The sequence below is a fragment of the Polyodon spathula genome, chromosome 10 (assembly GCF_017654505.1).
Source record: "Polyodon spathula isolate WHYD16114869_AA chromosome 10, ASM1765450v1, whole genome shotgun sequence".
Taxonomy (NCBI): domain Eukaryota; kingdom Metazoa; phylum Chordata; class Actinopteri; order Acipenseriformes; family Polyodontidae; genus Polyodon; species Polyodon spathula.
The window spans coordinates 438,486-455,512 of record NC_054543.1 but is presented as its reverse complement, the minus strand read 5'-3'; the positions used below and the strand labels follow the sequence as shown (position 1 = coordinate 455,512).

Genomic DNA, 17,027 nt, shown 5'->3' with positions numbered 1-17,027 from the left:
CTTGGAACGTCAAGCGCCATCAATCTCACAGGTTCATTTGACAGACGCTGTGCTTTGGGTGGGGCTATTTTATGAAAGCAGTAACACACAACAGACAGGATGTTCACACTTTGGTTGAATACACACATGCACACCTTGCATATGGAACATGTACTTCGTGAGAGAATCTGTATCCCTCTGGAGGAAGGTATTTTGGAGGCACCCATACATTTCTTTTTATATTTTGTATCAAATTGATATTAAACTTGCTAGGGACATTCCTTAAACAGATCCCTCAGGATATGGGCAGCATTTATTGGTAGGACTAATGAAGGCTGTGTGGTCTAGTGCCTATTGCTGAGAACTGAACAAACACAACTTTATATATACACATATACGATAGATACTGTCTGCCAAGGATAGTGGCTGTTACCTGCTCATCTAAACTCACCTCTTCTTGTCTTCAAATGAACACATGAATCCCTTTCAGTTTCTTGGTTGTATATCAGTAGTTGTGTTTATGCACAGGTCTGCTAGTGTTGTGTAAGATGAGTGTCTTCTGGACAGTAAACTAAGCAGCTGAGCAGAAAGATGGGCATTTCTCTCTTCAGTAAGCTTGACTGGATGCTAGTTATCAAAAAAGCTTCTAGAATTCATTCAAAACAAACAGTTGGTCACAGATTTATTTATTTTTAAAGTAAGAAGAGTTGAGACTACATTTTGTTCTGAAACACCATGGCAGATTAAATTTAATCTTTTTTAATAGTAACATGTATAAACAACGTTTAATATTGTGGCTGACTCTTGTCCTCCTGCTTGTCTCATCAATTTCAGTAGAGAGACCGTCCATCTGTCAGTCAGAGCCCTGGCTGTGATCCCATGCTTACAGCAGGACTGTACAACAGGCTGCTTTCTTTACACATTGTATGCTTATACAGAACATCTTTGTTATTTCATTAATAATTAGAGCCTGAAAGCAGCATGGCTACCACCCATCATTTTCCCTTTAGACACTTCCAAAGTAAATATAGCCATCAATCATTCTTTCAAAATCTCATAAAAAATGTGACTAATTCCCACACTCACATACCAAGGTTTTGTCACAGAAAACATTCCTAGCATGTCTTATATTTATTTCAGAGGATTTTTTTAAAAAAAGCAAAACATTATTGGACTACTGGTCCATTGACAAGTAAAAAATGAATTAGTGTCAGAAAAGCAAGACAATAAAGCAGCAATGGAATAATACAAATAATATTCAAATTGTGCTTACAAATCAAAAAGATATAGAGATTAAAGAAGACAGGACCCCATTATCGGTCACACACTACAGACCGGACAGTATTGTAAAACACAGATGTTTCCCTTCAGAAACCCTGTCTACTGTTGTACAGTAATCATTCACAAAGCTGAAACCATGCTAATGTGAGTGCAGATATGAAGTGAAGTTCAACCCATTACTTGTTATGGACAGTGCTTGCGTTGTCTTATCATACAATTTCCCAATGTATTTACCTAGAACATCAAAAGCTTGCCAATAAACTACTGTATCTTTTAATCTCTACAGTTGCTTATAAAAAAAGTAAAAACACATAAATAAGTCAACATGCAGTGCACGATCTGAAAGCCACACGACTCTCAGTGTCCTTGTCAAAAAAGTGCAATAGATACCTTAGCCTTGCCTAGCCTTGGCGCTTGGGTGTATTGAGTTTCCAGCCTCCAGTACATATGGGGGGGGGGGGTTTGGATGGGATTAATCCATACTGGCTGCAGATCTGCAGTGGGCACAGATTGTGGGGGAGCCTGCCCCGCAATATATGACAAGCACATGAACGGAAGGCATTACAATATATGAGACAAGTCTGTGAATGGAAGGCATGGCCGTCTTGGTTTTAATTCATGTGTGTCTATGATTAGAGTAAAGCTGGTAAAGGCTCACACTGCTATGTAATGTCTACATTCAATGCTTAAAAGTATATAAGTAGAAAAAAGTGAATAATGTATTCCAGGAATAATATTCCAATGGGATACAGATCAGACACAGAGAGGTCAATACTCCCCATGATAACTGATGAGCACTACAGTCTGATATTCCAGTTTAATATTTACTAAGCAAGTGGATACAGAATGGGGATCGTGTATCATTTGGATCTGTCCAGAATAGCTAAACAAAATGGCTAGACTTTACCAAAACATTTTCTAAAAGTGTTTTTATATGAAATGTACATACACTCCATATGTACATACACACACAGGTGCGTTGGTGGTACGCTGTCTGTACACACACAGGTGCGTTGGTGGTACGCTGTCTATGTACACACACAGGTGCGTTGGTGCTATGCTGTCTATGTACACACACAGGTGCGTTGGTGGTACGCTGTCTATGTACACACACAGGTGCGTTGGTGCTATGCTGTCTATGTACACACACAGGTGCGTTGGTGGTACGCTGTCTGTACACACACAGGTGCATTGGTGGTACGCTGTCTATGTACACACACAGGTGCGTTGGTGCTATGCTGTCTATGTACACACACAGGTGCGTTGGTGGTACGCTGTCTGTACACACACAGGTGCATTGGTGGTACGCTGTCTATGTACACACACAGGTGCGTTGGTGCTATGCTGTCTATGTACACACACAGGTGCGTTGGTGGTACGCTGTCTGTACACACACAGGTGCGTTGGTGGTACGCTGTCTGTACACACACAGGTGCATTGGTGGTACGCTGTCTATGTACACACACAGGTGCGTTGGTGCTATGCTGTCTATGTACACACACAGGTGCGTTGGTGGTACGCTGTCTGTACACACACAGGTGCATTGGTGGTACGCTGTCTATGTACACACACAGGTGCGTTGGTGGTACGCTGTCTGTACACACACAGGTGCATTGGTGGTACGCTGTCTATGTACACACACAGGTGCATTGGTGCTATGCTGTCTATGTACACACACAGGTGCGTTGGTGGTACGCTGTCTGTACACACACAGGTGCATTGGTGGTACGCTGTCTATGTACACACACAGGTGCGTTGGTGCTATGCTGTCTATGTACACACACAGGTGCGTTGGTGGTACGCTGTCTGTACACACACAGGTGCATTGGTGGTACGCTGTCTATGTACACACACAGGTGCGTTGGTGGTACGCTGTCTGTACACACACAGGTGCATTGGTGGTACGCTGTCTATGTACACACACAGGTGCATTGGTGCTATGCTGTCTATGTACACACACAGGTGCGTTGGTGGTACGCTGTCTGTACACACACAGGTGCATTGGTGGTACGCTGTCTATGTACACACACACAGGTACATTGGTGGTATGCTGTATGACAAATGGTTAAAATAAGTCAGTAATTTGGTAGCAGAGCATCTTCAAAGACACACTTCTAACTCATTCCTGTCTCCCGCTGCTCAGCTCAGTTCAACACTAAAGACACAATAAAAACAGCAGCAGTAACAAGATCTTGAAGGGGCTGGAAAGGCTGATGTAGAGCCAGAAGCAAGTCCTTCCATCAGGACAGAATGAGAATGGGGGAGAGCAGCTGGAAAGGCTGATGTAGAGCCAGAAGCAAGTCCTTCCATCAGGACAGAATGAGAATGGAGGAGAGCAGCTGGAAAGGCTGACGCAGAGCCAGAAGCAAGTCCTTCAGTCAGGGAATGGGAATGGGGGAGAGCGGCTGGAAAGGCTGACGCAGAGCCAGAAGCAAGTCCTTCAGTCAGGGAATGGGAATGGGGGAGAGGGGCTGGAAAGGCTGACACAGAGCCACAAGCAAGTCCTTCAGTCAGGACAGGGAATGGGAATGGGGGAGAGGGCCTACACCAAATAATCCCTGTGTTTGTTTGTTTGTTTGCTTGCTTGTTTTCCACCCTCCTCCTCTCTGCTCTCAGCTCCCCTGCCCCTCTCACCCACACCAGCGCGCTCCTCACTGCAGTGGATCAGTTCAGAGCAGGCCACGGCGCCCTCCAGTGGTCGTTAGAAGGTTTTCCTGTGGATGGCTCTGGCACCGTCTTCTTCATACTCCTTCTTAGAGACCCACATTTTCTTAAAGGTGTCCAGGGAGGCCAGAATGGAGCCGCTGTGGGAGACACAGTTTAAAAAAACAACAGGCAGATTGACGGAACAACAATTTGCATTTTATGGGCCCAATTTTGGAAAGGGGTTTCATTTTCGGTGGAAACGGCAAATCCACTGAATTTTTCCACCAGTTAATCTGTTAAAAAATATCCTTCTATTTTCTAGTGACCTGTCGTTTTACCCGCTGGCGGACAGCATTTCATGCATCATCATCTGTGGTTCTGAGGAGCTTTAAATGAAGAAGTCATGAGCATTTAAGATGTCAATCTGCCAAGAAAATGATTCACATGCATATTGAACGATTTCAAGGATTTCCCTGCATATTTTCACAGTATTGAACACTGATGTTACTTTTTAAAAGGCGAACAGTATGTGCAAGCCTAGATAGACTCGTTAGGGAAGGTAGCTTAAAGATACCTTTCAGCACCCCACTAAATATTGTTCTAGCATCACTGCTTCCAAATGCAGAAAATATATTCTTTGCCTAAAATGACGCGGTCTATAAACTCTCCCCCTTGTCCTCGGATGCTCTCGTGCTTCCTCAATGATAACAGCAGCTGCTACTAACACAGGATCAGGGTGACTGGACCTGAAGAAGTGCTGTCACTCTTTTTATACGGCAGATAAATGCATTGACCATTCTGAAGCAGACAGAAAGCTAACTGGTAGAAGTTGAAATTATCCACCACTGGTCTTTGGAAAATAGACACAGATTCTGATATCATTATATATTCCACCAGCAGCTTCAGAAACAGAGGGGCAGAAAAAACAGGGCAAATAACGGGGTACAGCACTACCCTCCAGCGGATCTCCATGGTCTCCACTGACAGGGGAGTGATTTGTGCAGCAGTGAGTAGCCATGAGGTCCCAGAATCAATGGTGTTGAAAAGCAGTCTTTAGTTTCTCACATAGCTGTACCCTCGGAGAAACAAATGGGAATACAACGAATGACTCTATTAAACTTACCCAATCCAGGTAGAATATAACCTCTCCTGAGGAGCAGAGATCTGGAAAAAAGAAAACCCAAAGTCAAGGCAAGAAGAGGATTTCACGGTTTCTTATTGTGGATAACTTTATGTCACTGTCCGGTTTATATACAGGTTGATTTGAACTTACTTTAATTTTTACATCTTTTGGAGCCAGCTTCTTCACTTCGCTCAACAGTCGATCTCCAAATCCTAAACAAAAACAAATCCAGCAATACTAACATGTAATAACTGAAGTGTTAAGAGTTAAGTGTTTAAATGTGCTGAAGCAACACAGACATCTATTCTGCTCTCTGTGTCACGACTGATAACAGATAGCAACTAGCCTTTAAAAGAAATGATAGAACAGCAGACCCATCTAGTGGTAATACAGGTATGAATCGAGCATGGAATTTAACCTAAAATCATTTTCATTAAATCGATAACCTGCATGTCAGAAGAACAGTCACAACATAGCAGACGACAGCCGTTTCAATCAAAACCACACACCTCACTTAACTGCTGAAGTTCAAGCAGAATTGTTTATGTTTGATGAACTCTGTATGCAGTGACCCAAGCCCAGCAGACACACCCTTCACTTTCATTGTGCTGTCTTGTGTGTGTGTTTGTGGATGTGTGTCTGCAGTCTCACCCCTGAACAGCGTGGAGCCCCCTGACAATACAATGTTTGAGAAGAGTGTTCTCCGCAGGTCCAGGTCGGATTTCTGGATGGCAAAGACCAGCACCTCATGGATGCCCTCACACTCCTCTCCCACCAGGTCTGGTCTGAACAGCAGCTCAGGGGCACGGAACCGGGCCGGGCCGATCTGCAAGCACAACCCAAAAGACATGGAACTGTGGAACTGCGGGATCAGCAGAAAAACACTGCTCTGAACTGTGGAACTGCAGGGTCAGTAGACACACTGCTCTGAACTGTGGAACTGCAGGATCAGTGGACACACTGCTCTGAACTGTGGAACTGCAGGATCAGCAGATACACACTGCTCTGAACTATCGAACTGCAGGGTCAGTAGACACACACTGCTCTGAACTATCGAACTGCAGGGTCAGTAGATACACACTGCTCTGAACTATCGAACTGCAGGGTCAGTAGACACACACTGCTCTGAACTATCGAACTGCAGGGTCAGTAGACACACACTGCTCTGAACTATTGAACTGCAGGGTCAGTAGATACACACTGCTCTGAACTGTGGAACTGCAGGGTCAGTAGATACACACTGCTCTGAACTGTGGAACTGCAGGGTCAGTAGACACACACTGCTCTGAACTATCGAACTGCAGGGTCAGTAGACACACACTGCTCTGAACTGTGGAACTGCGGGATCAGCAGAAAAACACTGCTCTGAACTGTGGAACTGCAGGGTCAGTAGACACACACTGCTCTGAACTGTGGAACTGCAGGATCAGTAGACACACACTGCTCTGAACTGTGGAACTGCAGGGTCAGTAGACACACACTGCTCTGAACTGTGGAACTGCAGGATCAGCAGATACACACTGCTCTGAACTATCGAACTGCAGGGTCAGTAGACACACACTGCTCTGAACTGTGGAACTGCAGGATCAGCAGACACACACTGCTCTGAACTATCGAACTGCAGGGTCAGTAGACACACACTGCTCTGAACTATCGAACTGCAGGGTCAGTAGACACACACTGCTCTGAACTATCGAACTGCAGGGTCAGTAGACACACACTGCTCTGAACTATGGAACTGCAGGGTCAGTAGACACACACTGCTCTGAACTGTGGAACTGCAGGGTCAGTAGACACACACTGCTCTGAACTGTGGAACTGCAGGGTCAGTAGACACACACTGCTCTGAACTGTCGAACTGCAGGGTCAGTAGACACACACTGCTCTGAACTATCGAACTGCAGGGTCAGTAGACACACACTGCTCTGAACTGTGGAACTGCAGGGTCAGTAGACACACACTGCTCTGAACTATCGAACTGCAGGGTCAGTAGACACACACTGCTCTGAACTATGGAACTGCAGGGTCAGTAGACACACACTGCTCTGAACTGTGGAACTGCAGGGTCAGTAGACACACACTGCTCTGAACTATCGAACTGCAGGGTCAGTAGACACACACTGCTCTGAACTATGGAACTGCAGGGTCAGTAGACACACACTGCTCTGAACTATCGAACTGCAGGGTCAGTAGACACACACTGCTCTGAACTATCGAACTGCAGGGTCAGCAGACACACACTGCTCTGAACTATCGAACTGCAGGGTCAGCAGACACACACTGCTCTGAACTATCGAACTGCAGGGTCAGTAGACACACACTGCTCTGAACTATCGAACTGCAGGGTCAGTAGATACACACTGCTCTGAACTATCGAACTGCAGGGTCAGTAGATATACACTGCTCTGAACTATCGAACTGCAGGGTCAGTAGACACACAGTGCTCTGAACTATGGAACTGCAGGGTCAGTAGACACACACTGCTCTGAACTGTGGAACTGCAGGGTCAGTAGACACACACTGCTCTGAACTATGGAACTGCAGGATCAGCAGATACACACTGCTCTGAACTATCGAACTGCAGGGTCAGTAGACACACACTGCTCTGAACTATCGAACTGCAGGGTCAGTAGATACACACTGCTCTGAACTGTGGAACTGCAGGATCAGCAGACACACACTGCTCTGAACTATCGAACTGCAGGGTCAGTAGATACACACTGCTCTGAACTATCGAACTGCAGGGTCAGTAGACACACACTGCTCTGAACTGTGGAACTGCAGGATCAGCAGACACACACTGCTCTGAACTATGGAACTGTAGGGTCAGTAGATACACACTGGTTCATTGGTATATCGAGGGTAGCTTCTTAAAGTATGTGCTAAAGACAAAACAGATTGCCTGTGATGAATAAAACAACAGTAACAGTATATCTCTAGTCACAGGAATGATGCAGTTATGTTATTGTTACGAGTCGTTTCTTGTTTTGCTGTATTCCTTTCAGAAATAAAATGCAATAAAATGCAAATGCATATATTTCCATGGATTTCAGCTGTATCAGTATTTAACATACAGAGTTAGTCACACAGTTTTAAAATCCCCAGTGCTCTCAGGGTTTGATCGTACCTCAATGGTGCTGCCGTCTGGCAGTGTATACTGCACTTTCTCTGTGTCCAATGCTTCATCCTTCTGGGGGTTGATGGAGAGGAAACAGGCACGCTGGAAAGCAGAACAGAAATCAACAAATAACTTGTTATTCTCCAGATAACCTTGAGGGTTTAACTTCTCTTATTCCTCACAACCAATCACAATGAACTGCAGTCTGCTGTGTAATACGCGTTAAATATGAGAACATAAGAAATTGTTTGGTCCGTCTATGATCGTCCGGTTCCTGGTACCTGATTGATGTTCTAGATGCAAAGTCCTCTGTGTTCACATTCCACATGCCTGTCAACCATGCCAACAAGCTAAACAGCTCCTCCATGAGTGGCAATGTGTCTGCTATCAAATAATCGCCACGAACCTCTTTGATGGTTTTTACAATCTCAAACTCGGAGGAGGTGTGGAAGTCGTAGCCCTCCTTGCGCAGATAGAGACGCAGGTAGCGGGAGACATCGCGCCCGGCAATATCGATCCTCATGATGGAGTGGGGCATGGCAAAGCCCTCATAAATGGGCACTGCGTGGGTCACACCGTCCCCCGAGTCCAGGACCACCCCTGTCGTCCGGCCAGTGGCGTACCTACAGGAGACAGGGAGTTCATTGTAAAGGATTACCTCCCATCAATCTTCAGGGAACTCCTGTGATAATAAAGGTCCTCAGCATCCCAACTGGACAGGCAGCTCAGACCCTACTCCACTATATCCCTCAGAGGAGTATCTGGGAGCAGTGAAACAAAGGTAAAGACAAGTGAAAACGTACAGACTGAGCACTGCCTGCATTGAGATGAAGAGCGCGGGAACATTGAAGGTTTCAAAGAAGACCTCTGCAGCCCGTTCACGATTCTTCCGTGGATTTAGGGGGGCTTCTGTCAGCAGCACTGGGTGCTGGGAAATAGAAATAAAAAAACAGGATGAAACCACACAACAGGGGACCTGTGACTCATAGCCCCTTTCTAATCAACAGGGGACCTGTGACTCATAGCCCCTTTCTAATCAACAGGGGTCCTGTGACTCAGCCCCTTTCTACACCCAGCTTTAGTCCTGGAAAATGCAGGAGCCATGAAAAGGCGACTTCTGTAGACGCTGAACTCAGCATTAAATTAACAAGTAAATTGCAACATTGTAAAGCTGATCAGAAGTTGTGATCAATTACCAAGAAAAGGTTTGGTTTTGCAGAGTCCTTCAATTTGTATTGAATCTATATCAACTGGTCTCAAACTGGGAAATGTACAGGGCCGAGAGGTTTCACCATCCCACTGTAGGAAATATCCCCAGTATACAAAATTCTGACACACAGGCTTGGTTTGACTCTTAATTACGAAATCCAATAGAAATGTGTTACCTCTTCAGAGAAAGTCTGAAGCTGGTCCTTAGAATAAACATACTGCCAGATGCGCTCCATATCATTCCAGTCCTTCACTATGCCATGCTCCATTGGGTAACGGATTGTTAGCAAGCCCCTGTGCTCCTGAGAAGAAATATGGTTACAAAAGGTTAGTGCAGGTATTGGCATCTAAAACTGTCGCCTGTCGAATCTAAAGCAAAAAACTGCAGAAGCTGTTTCTGGTAGGGTTACACTTTCCAGTGTTATACAACGCAAGACATGCTACAGGAAACACAAAGAACAGTGGCTTTCAAAAGGCTTTGCTTGAATCTTTGCAGAGCTGCATATTTAATAGGTCAGCCCCTTTTAGAAAGAAGACCCTTCGGGCTCCCGAGTGGCGCACCTTGCAAAGGCGCTCCACGCGGATGTGCCCTATAGCCTGGGGATCGCAGGTTCGAGTCCAGGCTATGTCACAGCTGACTGTGACTGGGAGTTCCTAGGGGGTAGTGCACAATTGGCTGAGCACTGCCCGGGTAGGGAGGGCTTAGGTCAGCAGGGGAATCCACAGCTCACCGCGCAGCAGCGCCCCCTGTGGCCGATAGGGTGCCTGTGGCTCTGCAGTGGAGCCGCCAGATCTGTGTTGTCCTCTACAGGTCTGGCGGCCTCGCTGTGGATCCGCAGTGTGTAAAATGAAGGATTGGCAGGTGCACGCTTCGGAGAACGAGTCCGCTGGGGGTTGCGAGCCGTGAGCCGAGGATACAGACAATAATTGGACATACCAAAGTGGGGAGAAAAACCAGGGTTAAAAAAAAAAAAGAATTATAAAAATAAAAAAGAAAGAAAGAAGACCCTTCTTCCCAGGGGCCCTGCTCCCTTGTTGTGTCTTTCACAAGTGCCACTGAATTTAACATGCAGACAGGATCTGTTTCAGATCATCTCAAACAGGGCAGTGTATCCAGGTTATTAAATAGCTGTGACTTTATACAATACAATGCAATACAAATGTATTTGTACATGGCGCCATTCACGCTTGGCAGTTAAAAACACAATAAGACAGCTCATATACTCCAGCTACAACCATTTATAACAAAGCACATTCAAAAAAAGAATGTTTTCAATTCAGACTTAAAAGAATCCGATGTTTCAACCTCCCTAAGTCAATGTGAAAACAGTTCCGCAGGCGAGGAGCACAACAGCAAATTGCTCTGGCTCCATTTAATTAAAGATGATTTTTTGGAACAACTAAGAGTTCTGCATTTTCTGATCTCAAAGAACGAATAGGAATATACAGAGTTAGTCGTTCTTGGAGAGAGTATGATCCTAATCCATGAAGGACTGTATACATTATTACTGCAACATTAGGAATGTTACATATTCCTGTATAGATGTACATTTTCTACTGAACTAAGTGTTCGTCTGCTCCTATGAGTGACTGCACCCCAGACCTGAGGTTTTTGTTTAAACATTTTTTTTAAGAAAGTTTGAAAGGAGCAGCTGCAAAACACCCGTCTCTGTACAGTGCTTCAGATCACTGTTCTTACCTCGGCCTTCGGACCAATAAAAAGATCCCCTTCCAGGGCACCTGCCATGACACGCACATGCTTTGGCCGTCCAACACTGAAAGAGAGAGGCAAATTACAAAGTGATGGTAACAGCTCAGAATAAAAGAAATAAACAACTGGATTGAGCTACATGGTGCATAAACCCTGTTTTATAGACCGGAGATAACAACGCCGTTGCTCTTGTTATTACAGCAAAGCAGCGGTTCCCAAACTGTGTGAGAACACCGCACATCACTCTGTATCTCTCCTGCACACCGCACACCGCACATCACTCTGTATCTCTCCTGCACACCGCACATCACTCTGTATCTCTCCTGCACACCGCACATCACTCTGTATCTCTCCTGCACACCGCACATCACTCTGTATCTCTCCTGCACACCGCACATCACTCTGTATCTCTCCTGCACACGCGCACATCACTCTGTATCTCTCCTGCACACATCACTCTGCACATCACTCTGTATCTCTCCTGCACGCCGCACATCACTCTGTATCTCTCCTGCACGCACATCACTCTGTATCTCTCCTGCACACCGCACATCACTCTGTATCTCTCCTGCACACCGCACATCACTCTGTATCTCTCCTGCACACCGCACATCACTCTGTATCTCTCCTGCACACCGCACATCACTCTGTATCTCTCCTGCACACCGCACATCACTCTGTATCTCTCCTGCACACCGCACATCACTCTGTATCTCTCCTGCACACCGCACATCACTCTGTATCTCTCCTGCACACCGCACATCACTCTGTATCTCTCCTGCACACCGCACATCACTCTGTATCTCTCCTGCACACCGCACATCACTCTGTATCTCTCCTGCACACCGCACATCACTCTGTATCTCTCCTGCACACCGCACATCACTCTGTATCTCTCCTGCACACCGCACATCACTCTGTATCTCTCCTGCACACCGCACATCACTCTGTATCTCTCCTGCACACCGCACATCACTCTGTATCTCTCCTGCACACCGCACATCACTCTGTATCTCTCCTGCACACCGCACATCACTCTGTATCTCTCCTGCACACCGCACATCACTGGGTATCTCTCCTGCACACCGCACATCACTCTGTATCTCTCCTGCACACCGCACATCACTCTGTATCTCTCCTGCACACCGCACATCACTCTGTATCTCTCCTGCACACCGCACATCACTGTGTATCTCTCCTGCACACCGCACATCACTCTGTATCTCTCCTGCACACCGCACATCACTGGGTATCTCTCCTGCACACCGCACATCACTCTGTATCTCTCCTGCACACCGCACATCACTGGGTATCTCTCCTGCACACCGCACATCACTGGGTATCTCTCCTGCACACCGCACATCACTCTGTATCTCTCCTGCACACCGCACATCACTCTGTATCTCTCCTGCACACCGCACATCACTGGGTATCTCTCCTGCACACCGCACATCACTGGGTATCTGTATCTCTCCTGCACACCGCACATCACTCTGTATCTCTCCTGCACACCGCACATCACTCTGTATCTCTCCTGCACACCGCACATCACTCTGTATCTCTCCTGCACACCGCACATCACTGTGTATCTCTCCTGCACACCGCACATCACTCTGTATCTCTCCTGCACACCGCACATCACTCTGTATCTCTCCTGCACACCGCACATCACTCTGTATCTCTCCTGCACACCGCACATCACTCTGTATCTCTCCTGCACACCGCACATCACTCTGTACTCTCCTGCACACCGCACATCACTCTGTATCTCTCCTGCACACCGCACATCACTATCTCTCCTGCACACCGCACATCACTCTGTATCTCTCCTGCACACCGCACATCACTCTGTATCTCTCCTGCACACCGCACATCACTCTGTATCTCTCCTGCACACCGCACATCACTCTGTATCTCTCCTGCACACCGCACATCACTCTGTATCTCTCCTGCACACCGCACATCACTCTGTATCTCTCCTGCACACCGCACATACTCTCTCTCCTGCACACCGCACATCACTCTGTATCTCTCCTGCACACCGCACATCACTCTGTATCTCTCCTGCACACCGCACATCACTCTGTATCTCTCCTGCACACCGCACATCACTCTGTATCTCTCCTGCACACCGCACATCACTCTGTATCTCTCCTGCACACCGCACATCACTCTGTATCTCTCCTGCACACCGCACATCACTCTGTATCTCTCCTGCACACCGCACATCACTCTGTATCTCTCCTGCACACCGCACATCACTCTGTATCTCTCCTGCACACCGCACATCACTCTGTATCTCTCCTGCACACCGCACATCACTGGGTATCTCTCCTGCACACCGCACATCACTCTGTATCTCTCCTGCACACCGCACATCACTCTCTCTCTGCACACCGCACATCACTGTGTATCTCTCCTGCACACCGCACATCACTCTGTATCTCTCCTGCACACCGCACATCACTCTGTATCTCTCCTGCACACCGCACATCACTGGGTATCTCTCCTGCACACCGCACATCACTCTGTATCTCTCCTGCACACCGCACATCACTCTGTATCTCTCCTGCACACCGCACATCACTCTGTATCTCTCCTGCACACCGCACATCACTGGGTATCTCTCCTGCACACCGCACATCACTGGGTATCTCTCCTGCACACCGCACATCACTCTGTATCTCTCCTGCACACCGCACATCACTCTGTATCTCTCCTGCACACCGCACATCACTCTGTATCTCTCCTGCACACCGCACATCACTCTGTATCTCTCCTGCACACCGCACATCACTCTGTATCTCTCCTGCACACCGCACATCACTCTGTATCTCTCCTGCACACCGCACATCACTGGGTATCTCTCTCTTGCTCTGTGTTTTGGTTGCTGTATGTGTGTTTTGGTTGCTCTGTGTGTGTTTTGGTTGCTTTCTGGGGTCATGTACATTTTTAAGTCTCAAAATGGAGTCGTGCAGGAAAAACGTCTGGGAGCCTCTGCAGTAAAGGATCAAGGTGTTAGCTTCACATTCAAGCTGTGCTGATTGGTCAACACTTTGCTTGAAAACTATACCCCTTTGTCTCAGTTCCTCATATGTAAATATGGGCAGAAGCAGCAGGCTTCCCCTGCATACATGTGAATGATGTATTCACTTACTGTACATATTAACAAATACAGAAACTACAAATGTGAAGCTGTATCTCAGATGGGTATTTTCTTAAGAATAAATATGTTTTAATGATCCCAAGCCTGCAATTAATATGGAAGTTTGTTTTTTTTTTTTTCAATTTGGCAGGGCAACTTCTCGAAACCCGCAGAGTTCACACAAACTGTTTCAAATGTCTACAAATGAAATGAAACAGTCTGGACTGAAGGGGATATGTTGAAATGAGTTCAGTTGTACTTAGATATGGCAGTTAGCGTGGTACACACACTGAACGTGAACATCTAGAGATGTAATTCAATGGAAAACAATGGATTAGTTATTATTCTAATAGAACCCTAAGCAAACAAAGTATATACCGGTATTCATAAAACAGTAACATGATATTTAATAAGCGAAGACAGAGTCACATTTAAGCCTCTGCAAAGGCCTGAGGAAATATATATGGCTGCATGAGGAGCTCTGGTAATAATGTGCACACAGCACTATATTGTATTTGTACTGTACTTACTAATTTGGAAAGCAGTACTTTGGAATCTGGTCCCCTGCAAAACCAGCCTTTATGACACCAGACCCCTGAAATCAAAGCATGTTTACAGAATAACACAAGAATGCAAGGCTAAAAGAAAGAATCAAAATCAAAGCGTCCTTTATGAAATTATACTGTGCTGTACCATACCATAAGAAAGCATATAAGTTAAATGTGGTGAACCACGGGAAAGCCAGGAAATGCACTTTACATTTCATAATAAATCAAATGTACAAACAAGTCAAGTGGGCTATGTATTTAAAACCACATAGAGACTTCACGAAAACCGCACCGCAGGGGCGAGCCCAACCAGGACACGATGCCGACCCGCGCCCCTCTGCAGCAGGGTGGCCCTGCATCTACCAGAATCTACACGGCTGTCTATCACGATGGCGTCTCTATTCTGTCATATACGGGGCCTTAATAAATTGACATTATTGATACAGAAAATGCAAACACTGTACAAAACGTGTACCCTATTCCTCTTTGTAAATGAAGAGATGAGCGCACGGCTAGCAGTATCTCTGACTGCGCTGTGTGCGTCACAGCAAGGGTGCGGCTGCTGTGATGCTGACAGGAGAGGGCGGTTACAGAGGCTCCCTCAATAAAACCAAAACGAGATATAAATCAAGTATAAATTATTCACGCAGTAAACCAACCTTTTATTTTAATAGTCCGTTAAAGTCTTTTTTTATGATTACTTACGTTATCGATGACAACCGGCTGGTTTGCGATGATATCGTAAGACTCCATGGCGTGAGTGAGGAGGAGACGCCGGTGTGGTACTGCGCATGCGCGCCGCTAGCACGCAGGGAATGGAAGGCGCTCCTGGAGCTGGAAGATCAAACTTAGACATTCATTATCTGGGGTTCACAGTGCTATTCATTATCTGGGGTTCACAATGCTATTCATTATCTGGGGTTCACAATGCTATTCATTATCTGGGGTTCACAATGCTATTCATTATCTGGGGTTCACAGTGCTATTCATTATCTGGGGTTCACAATGCTATTCATTATCTGGGGTTCACAATGCTATTCATTATCTGGGGTTCACAATGCTATTCATTATCTGGGGTTCACAATGCTATTCATTATCTGGGGTTCACAGTGCTATTCATTATCTGGGGTTCACAATGCTATTCATTATCTGGGGTTCACAATGCTATTCATTATCTGGGGTTCACAATGCTATTCATTATCTGGGGTTCACAATGCTATTCATTATCTGGGGTTCACAATGGGGTTCTATTCATTATCTGGGGTTCACAATGCTATTCATTATCTGGGGTTCACAATGCTATTCATTATCTGGGGTTCACAATGCTATTCATTATCTGGGGTTCACAATGCTATTCATTATCTGGGGTTCACAATGCTATTCATTATCTGGGGTTCACAATGCTATTCATTATCTGGGGTTCACAGTGCTATTCATTATCTGGGGTTCACAATGCTATTCATTATCTGGGGTTCACAATGCTATTCATTATCTGGGGTTCACAATGCTATTCATTATCTGGGGTTCACAATGCTATTCATTATCTGGGGTTCACAATGCTATTCATTATCTGGGGTTCACAATGCTATTCATTATCTGGGGTTCACAATGCTATTCATTATCTGGGGTTCACAATGCTATTCATTATCTGGGGTTCACAATGCTATTCATTATCTGGGGTTCACAATGCTATTCATTATCTGGGGTTCACAATGCTATTCATTATCTGGGGTTCACAATGCTATTCATTATCTGGGGTTCACAATGCTATTCATTATCTGGGGTTCACAATGCTATTCATTATCTGGGGTTCACAATGCTATTCATTATCTGGGGTTCACAAAACTATTCATTATCTGGGGTTCACAATGCTATTCATTATCTGGGGTTCACAATGCTATTCATTATCTGGGGTTCACAATGCTATTCATTATCTGGGGTTCACAATGCTATTCATTATCTGGGGTTCACAATGCTATTCATTATCTGGGATTCACAAAACTATTCATTATCTGGGGTTCACAGTACTATTCATTATCTGGGGTTCACAATGCTATTCATTATCTGGGGTTCACAATGCTATTCATTATCTGGGGTTCACAATGCTATTCATTATCTGGGGTTCACAATGCTATTCATTATCTGGGGTTCACAATGCTATTCATTATCTGGGGTTCACAATGCTATTCATTATCTGGGGTTCACAATGCTATTCATTATCTGGGGTTCACAATGCTATTCATTATCTGGGGTTCACAATGCTATTC

The 17,027-nt window shown here is 45.7% G+C and overlaps 1 protein-coding gene across 1 annotated transcript; it reads right to left on the bottom strand.

Annotated features, from left to right (window-relative positions):
• Nucleotides 1–648: 648 nt before the first annotated feature.
• Nucleotides 649–15,554, bottom strand: LOC121321688 (alpha-centractin). The gene is made up of 11 exons (XM_041260689.1): nucleotides 15,466–15,554; nucleotides 14,743–14,807; nucleotides 11,056–11,131; nucleotides 9,533–9,658; nucleotides 8,951–9,075; nucleotides 8,554–8,770; nucleotides 8,157–8,249; nucleotides 5,681–5,855; nucleotides 5,180–5,241; nucleotides 5,030–5,070; nucleotides 649–4,064 (listed from the first exon to the last, which is right to left on the bottom strand). The coding sequence occupies exons 1-11, from the start codon at nucleotides 15,511–15,513 to the stop codon at nucleotides 3,962–3,964; spliced, it is 1,131 nt and encodes a 376-aa protein (XP_041116623.1). The 5' UTR covers nucleotides 15,514–15,554; the 3' UTR covers nucleotides 649–3,961.
• Nucleotides 15,555–17,027: the final 1,473 nt, after the last annotated feature.